Raw genomic sequence first — 12,809 nt, forward strand, 5'->3', positions numbered from 1 at the left:
AACAGAAATGCCATTGGATAGCTTCCATCATGAGGCAAGAACCACTGCAGAAAGCTGGGGGATGTATTACTAAATACGATACAATGAACCAGGGCACAAATTCACAACCAGACTGTACCTTGTGAAATCCCAAAGTGCACAAAACCCTAACCAGGCTACAACTGTGTTTCACATTCAGGTTATAAGAAAGTAAAGTATATATTCTCCAGCAAGATTTTTTTGCATACTAGCTTCCTGCACTGCCCTCAGCTGGGCATGTCCTTTCTTCGTATTCCATGGCCTTACTGCTCCTTTTCCTCCAGAGTTGAAACTTCAGGTTTTAGTCCTCATGGAGCAAAAGAAATCAGTCCCAGAAGAATAGCCACTGTAGCACAATGAATAATATATATAAAGTACTGAAATCAGTAAATCAACAAGACCATATGAGAACTCATAAAAAAAAGACTTTGCAGCAACAGGCTTTAAAGTGTAAAGCTGGAAATGTAGTCTGTCTCTTTTAGAGTGTCCTGGTAACATAAAAGGGCTGTAAATTATGTCTGGAGAATAGCCCAGCTGAACAGTTTTAAAAATGGCTCCATGCTAGTTCTTTTCCAGGCTTTAGTATAGGGAGCATGCCAGGGCAGAGAAAAGAGGGGAAATAGCTGAAATGTGTTGTGCTCTAGCTATCCTTCATCCCCCTTGGAGGAACCATTGGGTGCCAGTACATAAAAAGGTGAAGGGCTGCCCTAACTTGTCCTTCAAGTCAGAGCAGCTCCTGGCTGCTTCAAGAATAAGTGTAAGACAGTTGAAAATCATTGATTTTTGTCTCTCTTTTTTTCAAGTAATCTGATTAAATTTAAATTATGTAGTTATTGTTTAATACCTGTCTCTTATCAGATTCAAAAACACTGAAAATCCTCTGGACATATAAAAAGGAACTACATGGTTATGCTCATAGTCTATGGTTACATTTCCCAATATATTTAATGAATACCTCTTTTAGTGTACAGGAAACTTTGCTCTGCATTTGCTGGTACAATTAACATCACAAGTCTAAGATATCAAGAGTAAGTGTTAATTTAGCTTTAGTGATAAGTAATTTCCAATACATTAGTAGCATTCAGCTCTAATTTGACCGGCTGGTTATACTGTGTTTGATGCACCCCAGAATGCGGTTTGCCTTCTTGGCTGCCAGGGCACACTGCTGACTCATATTGAGCCTACTGTCAACCAGTACCCTCAGCTCCCTTTCTTCAGGGCTGCTCTCCAGCCACTCCTCTCCCAATTTAAACTTGTGCCCAGCATTACTCTGTCCCAGGTGGAGAATCCAACACTTGGACTTGTTAAATTTCATGTCGGTGATAATTGCCCAATGCTCCAGTCTATCTAGATCCCTCTGCAAGGCCTCTTGTCCCTCAAGAGAGTCAACAGAACCTTCCGGTTTGGTATCATCAGCAAACTTGATAAGGGTGCATTCAATTCCTGCATCTGGATCATTGATAAAAATATTGAACAGAACCGGCCCTAGGACTGAGTCCCGAGGAACGCTGCTGGTGACTAGTTGCCAGCCAGGTGTAGCCCCATGAGAGTTTTTTTATTAAAGGGTTTCCACCTGTTTTGATGTGAGGCCCCATGAGAGGGACTATTCAGTATTCATGCATATATTTTTGTCTGTGTATACTATATATATTTCAAAATAGGTCTCAAGGCTGAAAGGTTCAGTAGGTCTACAGGGACCTCATAATCAGTAAATAGAAGTAAGCACCTACTTCTGTGAGTCTCTTTGAAAGCCTCAAACTCCATTTCTTTTGAAGTGTTCATTCTGAAATTTGTGAATGAAACTGAACTGTGCAGTGGGACTTAAAAACAGAAGAATGTCTGTAGCCTTAAAAATTCTAGTTCTTAAGTAAACAAATGCGAGGCCTGGGCACTTTACCTATATGCACAGGAGCACAATGCAATTTCTTACTTCTGTGTAAAGGGATTGTCTAGTTATGTAACCACTGTTTTCCTTATGGGTAGGATAAAAATATACAAAGCAAAGAAAAACAATATGGAAATAAATTCTTAGTCTGTATATCAGCCATGAGAGTCACTGGAAAAATTAATACAGTAGAGTAACTTTGGGCTGCTCTAATGTATGTTGAAGACCTGTCAGATAAAACTATATTTAACATCCAGGAAAACAGATGTCTGTATATGGAAATATTATATCTACTTTCAAATGTGGCACGTGCAGTTTCATGCAGTTTTGTGTCTTTTTCCTTGAAAACTCCACCTACTAAAGATTTTGTTTGTTTAAGGCACTGACTCTTGGTAACCTGCCAGATGGTACAGGAGTCTTCCTCTGCTTGAAGAATTCACATTTGGTATGATCTCACTATAAATGGCAAAACTATCTTTTTATATTTTGAGGCAACAACTCTGAATGCAAGAAAGAGGGGAGTTTACCCCAAGAAGGTGAACTTCTCCACAGAAACCAGAAGTAAGTTCAGGATAAAAGAGAACCACGTCTTAAGTGAAAAATATCAGCAACATAAAAATTACATTTGCTTTGATAACTGAAAATTAGAATAATATCACAGAATCATTAAGGTTGGAAAAGACCTTTAAGATCATCAAGTCCAACCATCAACCCAACACCATCATGCCCACTATAGTAACCATGTCCCAAAGTGCCACGTCTACACGTTTTTTGAACACTTCCAGTGATGGTGACTCTACCACCTCCCTGGGCAGCCTGTTCCAATGCTTGACCACTCTCTCCATAAAGAAATTTTTCGTAATATCTAATCTAAACCTCCCCTGGCACAACTTGAGGCCATTTCCTCTCGTTCTATCTCTAGTTACTTGGGAGAAGAGACCAACACCCACCTCGCCACAACCCCCTTTTAGGTAGTTGTAGAGAGTGATAAGGTCTCCCTTCAGCCTCCTTTTCTCCAGACTAAACAACCCCAGTTCCCTCAGCTGCTCCTCATAAGACTTGTGCTCCAGACCCCTCACCAGCTTTGTTGCCCTTCTTTGGACACACTCCAGCAACTCAATGTCTTTCTTGTAATTATAATGCATAGGTCTTCAGAGCTCTGCCAATCACATAAAAACCAATGAGATCTCACGGGTATAAATCAAAGGTGTAAAAGAGTCAAAGCAGTGCTAGCAACTGCAAGTATTCTTCTGAATCCAGTGATCCCAAATAAAGGTTAGAATCATACCTGGAGTCTTGAAATTTCTCAGCTGAGATGGAGTGTCACAGATTTCCAAGATCCAGTCACCTGCTGCTTTTTCACTCCACGAGTGAGTAGTCATAAACTCCCAGTTTTTAAATCCTTCCATTGAATGATCAAATAACCTAAAATAAATCATGACATTAAAAGCACCATTTTAGCGGAGCTAAGCCTCCAAGTCTCCAGACTCTTGAAAGATATACTACTTAGACAGTCCTTTGCATAACATTACTCATAATGGTTTTTCAGCACATCTTTCAAATACATTTACCAGTTTTTTTTGTTTTGTTCGTTTGTTTATTTGTTTTTAATGGAGAAGATTCTTTACATGTCATCATTTGTCATAATTGCTACTAAGACTTAAGAGAATGCACGTGTCTTGGGAAAAGTGCATAAAATACAGCACATCCTTTGCTTTAAAAGCATGATGTAAATACAAACAACTTTAAGTTGGAAAAGTTCTGTAACATTTATCTTTGGTTTTGAATTGAAATACTGAAAGGGGATTTTAAGCAAATAAAAGGATTGACTGAAACAATATGAGCAACTCAATATATGTGATTCCTTGTGAGGCAATTGAGACATTGGTCTGAAACCTCAAATGACCAAGATATCACTCTATTCAAAAACTTTATTGAGTTTGGGTAAAACTGAGGGACTAATGGCATCTGATGATTTCATCTGACTAACAACATTACCATAATTACTTAGGTCTTGGGTGAAGAGGTTAGAGCTCAGGCCTGGATTACAGTAATTTCTAGTATGGGGGACCCAGTTCAGAGGCTGCAATTTGATGCTGATCAGGTAGGGGAAGGGAAAGGTGGACTGGTGGGAGTTTATTAATGGACTTTATTAATGAGATTTTGGAAAGACACAAGAGAACTTGCATTTCTATTAATTTCTCACAGCATGTTGCCTGGTACCCCACAGCTACTGATGGGAGATAGATACACTCTAATCAAGACTGTTGCCTCTACTAAATAAAATGGCACACCTCAGCTTTAAAGAGAGAGAGAGAGATATACATACACACATACAAAGATCTCCCTCTCTCACACACAAAGCGGAATGAGAACTATTACATTTATCAGCATTTTAATTACTTTTTATACCACTGGTGACAGCTATACTTAAATATTTTTCATTAAAATTTTATCTGTACAGTAGAAAATCCAATGGATTAAGAATACTTTTCCATTAAATTGAGAGAAATCTAGTGTTTGACTACAAGCTTGAGGACTGGACCCGTGTGAACCTCATGAGGTGCAACAAGGCCAAGTGAAGGGTCCTGAATCTGGGTCGGGGCACCCCCCAGTATCAGTACAGGCTGGGGGATGAAGGGAGTGAGAGCAGCCATGCTGAGAAGTCTTTGGGGGTACTGGTGGCCATGAGCAGGCAATGTGCACTCGCACCCCAGAAGGCCGACCGTGTCCTGGGCTGCATCCAAAGAAGCATGGCCAGCAGGTCGAGCGAGGGGATTCTGCCCCTCTACTCCGCTGTGGTGAGACCCCACCTGGAGTACTGCATCCAGCTCTGGAGCCCTCAGCACAGGAAAGGCATGGACCTGTAGGAGAGGGTCCAGAGGAGGGCCACAGAAATGATCAGAGGGATGGAACACCTCGCCTATGAGGAAAGGCTGAGGGAGTTGGGGTTGTTCAGCCTGGAGAAGAGAAGGCTCCGGGGGGAGACCTTATTGCAGCCTTCCAGTACTTAAAGGGGGCTTAAAAGAAAGATGGGGACAGACTTTTTAGCAGGGCCTGTTGGGATAGGACAAGGGGTAATGGTTTTAAACTAAAAAAGGGCAGATTTCAACTAGACATAAGGAGGAAATTTTTCACAGTGAGGGTGGTGAAACACTGGAACAGGTTGCCTAGAGAGGTGGTAGATGCCCCATCCCTGGAAGTGTTCGAGGTCAGGTTGGATAAGACTGAGCAATCTGCTCTAGTTGAAGATTTCCCTGCTCATTGCAGGTGGGTTGGGCTAGATGAGCTTTAAAGGGTCCTTCCAACCCGAACTATTCTACGATTCTATGAAAATACTCTAATTCTTCTTAAAAATACATTTTATACTCCCTTGATTCTTTACTGTTATTTTCTAAGTACATTTCAATCTTTATTCTCCAAAGGTTATGAAGTTCAGTGGGAAAACTTTGGGAAAGCAGGATACTTTTGTAGCAATGTGAATATGTGCCAAGTTCTGGTTAAATTGTTCACATAGAATGCTGATAAAATGCATTCTTACTGAAAACTGGTCAGAGGCATGAGGCCAAGTGTTGCATGGGTCTACATATCCAAAGCTCTCCTTAGTAGGACCCACATGCATGGAGCACTTATAGGATTCAGCCCATAGTCGATTTTTGCCCTCTCATTTGTGTAACTATTTTCCATTCTCTGTGAATGCCTATATTACTCATATTTATTAGTGCTGATAACATTAAAATAAGTTGTTTGAATGCAACAAATTTCACAAAAACATGACAGATAGGACTAGTAAATAGTAAAACTAGCCACAGACTAGTAAATTATTAGTATATGGTCTGATGAATTGTTAGTTGACTATTACAGGTTCTTATAGATGCTTAGAATAATCTGATAATTTTTATGACCATGCTTATATACATGCTTATATACATATAAGCATGAAATTCTGTCATCACCTAAAGACATGTCAGGCTGCTGAGTTCCACATACTGCACTGGTCAGCCAACTGTGTGGCTGATGCTAATAGTTGTCGTCTTAAAAGCTATGTGTGTTTTCCTATTGAATTTGCAGTAAATCTTCAGAAACCTCACTCTAAACAGGTAGAAAATCTAATGCAAGAGCATGAATGAACATGGTGCCACATATACAGACTTTTCCTATCCATTAGTCATGTAGGTCTGAAAAGGGATCTCTGATTAGTGTAAGGGCAGTAGGGGAGACTGAGCATTCATCACACAATTCAATTTATTCCAGCTGAAACTCAATGTAATAAGTGTTGTTATACTAAGATTGAGCTGGGCCTAGTTTTTATAAGGCTAGGAAAAGACCCATTCATCCTTGCCATAGTAGCTGGGGCAAATCTATCTACAGGAAGCAAAATCCTAGGTGTTCTTCCTCTAGTGTGTCTTACACAGCTCCTCTCTTTATTTTTGGTTCAGTACAAAACCCATAATCTGAGACATTTATTTGGACCCTAAATTTGTCTTCATACATTTGTCTTTATTAATGCTTCTACTATTGAAAATTATTTCAAACTTTTAATTATGGATACTAATTTTCCACTAAAATGGAACTTAAAGTTCTGAATTTTAAAATCCAATACCTGCCTACCCTGCAGATCACCCTGATTAATTCTTTGCTAGTTTCAGTCCTCAAAGAAAGGCATGTGTCATTCTAGATCTCAGATATATTGCACTTCATTCTTTTTCCACATTTATCCTTGAACATCTTCCATGATGAGTTAGATGGAGGATAGTGTCCCTTGCATTCATTTACACTCTTGTATATAAACCCAGTTAAAAAAAAAACAGCAGTAACTTTTTCCTCTTTGAGATAAAAAAATTGTTTATTGTTTGTTTGGTTTTTTTTAATGTTGTGTCTCCAGTATCCCCAGTGCTCCTCACCATATCTATTGCTAATACTGACAGTATATAACAAAAGAAGTACTCAAATCCTTCTTAGAGATATTGGCATTGAAATTGCAGTTCAAAGAATGGGTGATAGAAGGGTACTGGGTGTCTATTCAGAAAAATAAAAGACATAGACATAAATTAAATTAAACATAGCAAGTTAGAGTTGGGAGGGAGTTTTCCAAGAACTGCTTCATCCTGTGGACATAGCATAAGCAGAGGATTATTGTTTACTCATCCTGGATTTAATAATATCATCATAGGGTAATTTTCACAGCTACTTGAAACACTGAGACTCAGCACACAAGTTGGCCCTATCCTTTTCTTTTTACCCCTAAAATGTAATTTTTGTTACTGAAGTCTAATGTGTAAACTGCAATAAAGATGTAAGATGGACTGGTCCAGAAATTAAAATGACCTTCTGTACAGAAAAGGGTTCCTCTACTTCTGGTCACCAGGAATTTTTATGAAGTGATCTTGCAAGTGAGATCAGATGAGAACACCTCAGTTTTGGTCTAAGAGTTTTCTGCAGAGGAGGGTATTATTACAATTTACTGATTATTGAAGATTTCATTATAGGAAAAAGATGGTATTGAAAATATTTCCTTTTGTTGCTGAACAAAGGTATTATTAATGTCAGTGCCATGCAAGCATAGGAATCTAGTGGCCTGGAAACTTGCCACCCCATGGTTAAAAAAACATTCAGTTATGCAGCATGAATGGCAACAGCTGATTTAAATTTAAAGAGCAAGATTTAAACAAGCTGTGACTTTGGTGGGAGACAAACTATTCCCAAGTTTGCAGCTTCTATCCTCTTTCTATTTAGCTGCTCCTCCATGGCCTCCTGTATTGAATGTCTTTTAGAACAGATAATGGTTATGTTTCAAAAATACTCAGAAACATATGCTTCTAAATTCAGTGGCCAACTGTTTTTAAAAAGGGGATACCGTTCCCCTTTGGACTTAACTGTAATCATTTGAACAATTAATTCTCATCCTCACACCAGCCAGCGCTTTCCAAGCCTATTTTTTCTTCTGTTGCAGTATATACAATGTAATCATGTTTAATACTTTCCAAACAACAAAGCATATGTTCCCTGTAATGCAGTTTTTTAAAGAATACACGAGGCTCAAGGCAGTGACAGTGTAATCCACCAAATAGCTGCAAAGGAATCCACATCACCTACAATTAACAAGTTTTCTTACTGAAGTCATTTTAGGGGATGCCAACATTAAGAACAAAATATGCAGAAAAAGGCCAGGTATTGCCTGGAGAACCTACTGTCAATGCACCAGAAACTACATAGTGACTTTTCTTTCCAGAACTGGTAGAAAAAGTGCACATGTGTAAAATATACCTTTTGCACTTTAAGACATTTTACCAGCAGACTGTTTTGAATTAAACCCAGATGAGTAATGGTAAAGCAATGAGGTTTTCCCTAGTTTCAGTAAAAACAGCTGGTATTCACAGAATCACAGAATCATTAAGGTTGGAAAAGACCTTTAAGATCATCAAGTCCAACCATCAACCCACCACCACCATGCCCACTATAGTAACCATGTCCCAAAGTGCCACATCTACACGTTTTTTGAACACTTCCAGTGATGGTGACTCCACCACCTCCCTGGGCAGCCTGTTCCAATGCTTGACCACTCTCTCCATAAAGAAATTTTTCCTAATATCTAATCTAAACCTCCCCTGGTGCAACTTGAGGCCATTTCCTCTCGTCCTATCGCTAGTTATATTGCTGCTATTAATCATGTACATGTGCATTAAAAGCTCTTGTATGTCTGAGAAAAGCGTCTCAGTGAGGTAGCAGCCTCTGGAACCTTTGCATATAGAAAAAAACCCAGACCATTTGCTGCCAAGGCATCCCTGCATGCTATTTGCACTTGAATGACTTTGTTTTGATGCCCTTGTGATTAATACTTTAAAAATCAAATGCCTCAAAACTAAAGAAATTTTCATGTTAGTGAATAACAATACTCCTACACCAATTTTCATAACATCATGATAAAGCATACACACCCAACAACAATCAGTATACTAATTGTAAGACAACTAAACTGAGAAACAGCAAATCGAAATAAAACAAGTCTTGAAATATCATTTTGAAGTCTGTTATGTCCACATACATCACTTTACCCTAAGAAAGGGCTTTGTGAAGGCTCTAGTGTATTTCAGACCTAGATTTTGCAAAATACATTTATTGCTTAATACTAGTACCCCAGAGCTGTGAGTTTGTGTCAGCCAAATGTGACTGACAAGTCAGTATATCTCTGAAACTTGCTTGGGGAAGGAATTTCTGGTGTGAACCTATGAATATTTGCTCTTTCATTAATAATTTGTTTTTGCAAAATGCCAAAACATTAAATGGCCTTTCAGGTTTCTTTGTTTTCACGCTAGTGTTTTGATCGTATAGGATAAGAAGCAGCTGAACACCACTGTATTTCAATACACACACTTACTTTTTCTTTCTCTACTACAGGCACAGAAAACAATTACTTTTTAAGTAGCAGGGGTTACAAAGAGACTGATTTAATTAAACTTTGTACTTTTTCCACATACCAGTCATCACCAGAGGTGAACCGTGAATACTGGAATGTCTTTAATTCCCACTTGCTGTGAGTCAGCTGCAAGACATGAAAGGCTAGAGCCAAGAGTTAGCTGTGTTAAGACCACTGGGTTTACACAAGCTTGTTTTGTTTGGATACCTAGTTGGAGGACTTCTAGATGTTTTCATTTTGAAGCATGGAAGAACTGTAGCATAAAAACAGAACAGAAAGATAAAGAAGGTTTTCTTCAAATAGAAAACAAAAGCCTGATTCGTAGCTGTTCAGAGGGTAGAAGTCTGCCCTCTGCACTGGTTAGCAAAGGGTAAGTTCTTTGTTCAGTATAGCAAGGAGATAGATGTGTGTGCATGTGTGTCTTGTTTGCAAGGCACTGACAACACTGATAATGAAACACATGAGATATCCTAAAGGGGCCAAAAACTCCATAACAACTTTCTTTCCATTTGATGTGCTTTTTTCAGCAAATCTGACTGAGGAAATGTAGATGATGAGACAGTCTGGAAAGCAAGACACTCTCAATTCATTACAAGCTTTGAGGAATAGGTCTAGGGATAGAAACTTTTGCGAAGACTTGAGTGGGAAGGCAGAAAAGTTCTCACAACATGGATGTGACGTATGGCAGCTCTTGCTGCTTCTGAGACACATTGCACTAATGTCAATTTTTGTGTGGAAGCCACGCACTGTGTCCAGCAGAGCTGCAGTCATCTAAAGTTGCTACTCACCAAGGCAAAAATATTCCTTATTATACTATGGTCCTGTCAGGAAGAATTTCCTAGTCATCTGGAGAAGTATGGAAACATTTATAGGAATAATGATATGGTAATAATGAATGGTATAGAAATACCACTGGGCAGCCTTTCAGTTTGTTAAGGACAAATGCTAATGATGTACCTCATCTCTAGGGGCTGAAATTGCACAAATGTTGGAAATGCTACATTGGATAAAGATATACTTGTTTGAGTTCAATCTGGAAAAAAAGAAACTACTTGATGCAGTCTCACAGTTTCTCCAAGAACATACTGTAGAGGTGACAGAATGAAAAAAAAGGATGGACCTTTCTTAGTGGCTAATGTTAGAGGGGCCTGACATCCAACAGCAAGTATCCATTGCAGATCTATGGGATGAAGGAAATTTCTGACTTTTTAAAATTTTTAATAGGCTGTTTATAGATGGACCAATTAATTTTAAAGTGCTAGCGCAACTTCTCAGCATTCTCCTACCAAGAACCTTTCATGGCTCGAGCATACTACATACTACTACAAAAGGGGAAAAAAGGATATGCAAATTGGTAACATCAGGAGTCATAACCATATTCTGAAAGCTCAAAGAAAATAGTAAGAGAAGATTACTATACTGTCTGATTTTTATTACTAGTAGACAAAGGCATAAGAAAGGAGGGGAATGAAAAATAAGTGTCAGTAGTACGTCGAAACACATTTCCATTCAGCTTCAGTTTCCTTCTGTAACACTCAGCCTGTTATTATTTTCTTTGCACTTCCCAGCCATCTAATAATTGGTGAGCCACAAAAGACTATCAAAATTGACTATTCTTAGTTTTAAAGATGATGATCTTCAGCAACTTTACAACCTATTCTTCTACTGATAGACAGAGGTTGCCATCTTTCAGTTTGTTTGTTCTTCATTTTCCCCATCTCTCTCAGAAAAAATAATCAAGAACTTGTGTCTTTCAGCAAAACCTACTGTAATGACTTGACTACTCTTTGATGCTGCAATCTCAGTGCAGGCTCTGCGTGCTGACTGGGTTGCAAAGTTCTGTCATCATACTATACCTGTTGGCCAAGAGCTGTGACCTAGTTCCAGAAGGAGAGGTTAGGTAAATTGACAAGTCTCCACGTCGAGGATGAGTAATAGTGATGCGTACAACCACATGCTCCAAGTAGATCACGTGGTGGTTGGAATTATCTGAACAGCCGGTGGCTTTGTAAATAGAACGTACAACACTGTCAGGCCGTATAGTTCTATAATATAAGCATATAAAAACAACATCAATGTTTCTTGCTTGTTCCTGACAACTAAATCACTTTTTCTTAGTAGTGACTGTCAGTGTTGGACAATCATTTATGAGAAATCAGTAGCCTATAACCCTTAGTTTTAATACTTATTTCCTAGCTGAAACTATCACCATAGTGTAATTACTTTACTGCAGTCACTGGCAATTACTGGGCTTTCTATTAAGGGCTATACTGACATGTACACATGCTAAAAGAGGGCAGTGAAGACCTGTAATAGGAATAAACCTTTGGTACAGAGCATTTTTTGTGGATTAGTGGCCAGCTGGGATTGTCATGGGATGACAGCTGGTCATTAAGTACCAGGAATTGCCTGGCATAGCCATAGTCCTTGCTTATGTAATAGCAAGTTTACATATTAACTGTAGCAGTGGGCAAACAGTATTGGACTCAGATGGTTTAAATTGGCATGGCTTCCTTGCAGACTATACCAATTATGGACCTAGACTGTCAAGTATATCTATCAAGTAAAAACTTTCCTCAATAATTTTAAGGCTTTGGAAATTTGCCTTATGACTGATGTTCCCTCTGTATCCACAGAGTGCATGTACAGAATACTACTCTTAAGCCTGGTTCTATAGAGACCCTATCCTAGCAAGCAAAAACCAGTTTAGTCTTAGCCTCTGAGACAGAGACTGTTCTGAGACTGTTTCAGAGTGATAATATGATATAAGATTTTAATGAAAAGAATATTTGTCTGTTAGACACTGGACTATTGAGTTTGTACTCATCTTACAAAGATGACTGCGGTGCACTCAACTAGACATTCTTGTTCTTCTATGCCAGTATCAATTAACATCCAGACTGACTTGTTTTATGCCTTCAGGTTTTGGGACATGCTTTAAATTCCATTTCAAGAATTGCAGGGAACTAACTTTACAGGCAAATGATCTGACATATCTGAAGGTGAGAGTGATCCCTAGTGTAGCTTTCAAAATCAGCCATTAAACACAATGCAAGGGAGGGGTATATTATACCCAACTTCTTTCCATAAGTCTATGCCAGCAAGAGTTTTGGCAGCAGATATTACTTGATTTGCCGATCCGTGTTCTCCACACACACGTGCTGTGGAGGGACCGTTGTCCACTTTTCTGCTTCTATCACCATTGCTTCAGCATCCATCAGTCCAAATCCATAGAGGTGGCTCACTGCAAGGTACAAGCAGAATGCAATTATAGGATGAAACCTTGTAAAAAAACTTGTAACCTTGATAAAAACTTTCATCATAGAATAATTCTAGAGATTCATATGCTAACAGCAACTGCTTTTTTTTCCTACTTCTTATTTGCTTTGGCCCAAAGCTCAAAAATCTCTTTGCCAGGAACATATCTAATTTGTTCACTAAATCTGTTCACTACTTTATTAAAGAAGCAGCTAATGACCAGTATGAATA

The 12,809-nt window shown here is 38.8% G+C and overlaps 1 protein-coding gene across 1 annotated transcript; it reads right to left on the minus strand.

The window, feature by feature from the left end:
• Positions 1 to 3,191: 3,191 nt before the first annotated feature.
• Positions 3,192 to 12,564, minus strand: LOC104617496 (proprotein convertase subtilisin/kexin type 5-like; the record flags this gene model as incomplete). The annotated part of the gene is made up of 3 exons (XM_010282829.1): positions 3,192 to 3,328; positions 11,177 to 11,365; positions 12,447 to 12,564. Coding segments are annotated over 3 exons (444 nt in total), but the record flags the coding sequence as incomplete, so codon positions are not given.
• Positions 12,565 to 12,809: the final 245 nt, after the last annotated feature.

Source organism: Phaethon lepturus, unplaced genomic scaffold (assembly GCF_000687285.1).
Source record: "Phaethon lepturus isolate BGI_N335 unplaced genomic scaffold, ASM68728v1 scaffold14852, whole genome shotgun sequence".
Classification (NCBI taxonomy): Eukaryota; Metazoa; Chordata; class Aves; order Phaethontiformes; family Phaethontidae; genus Phaethon; species Phaethon lepturus.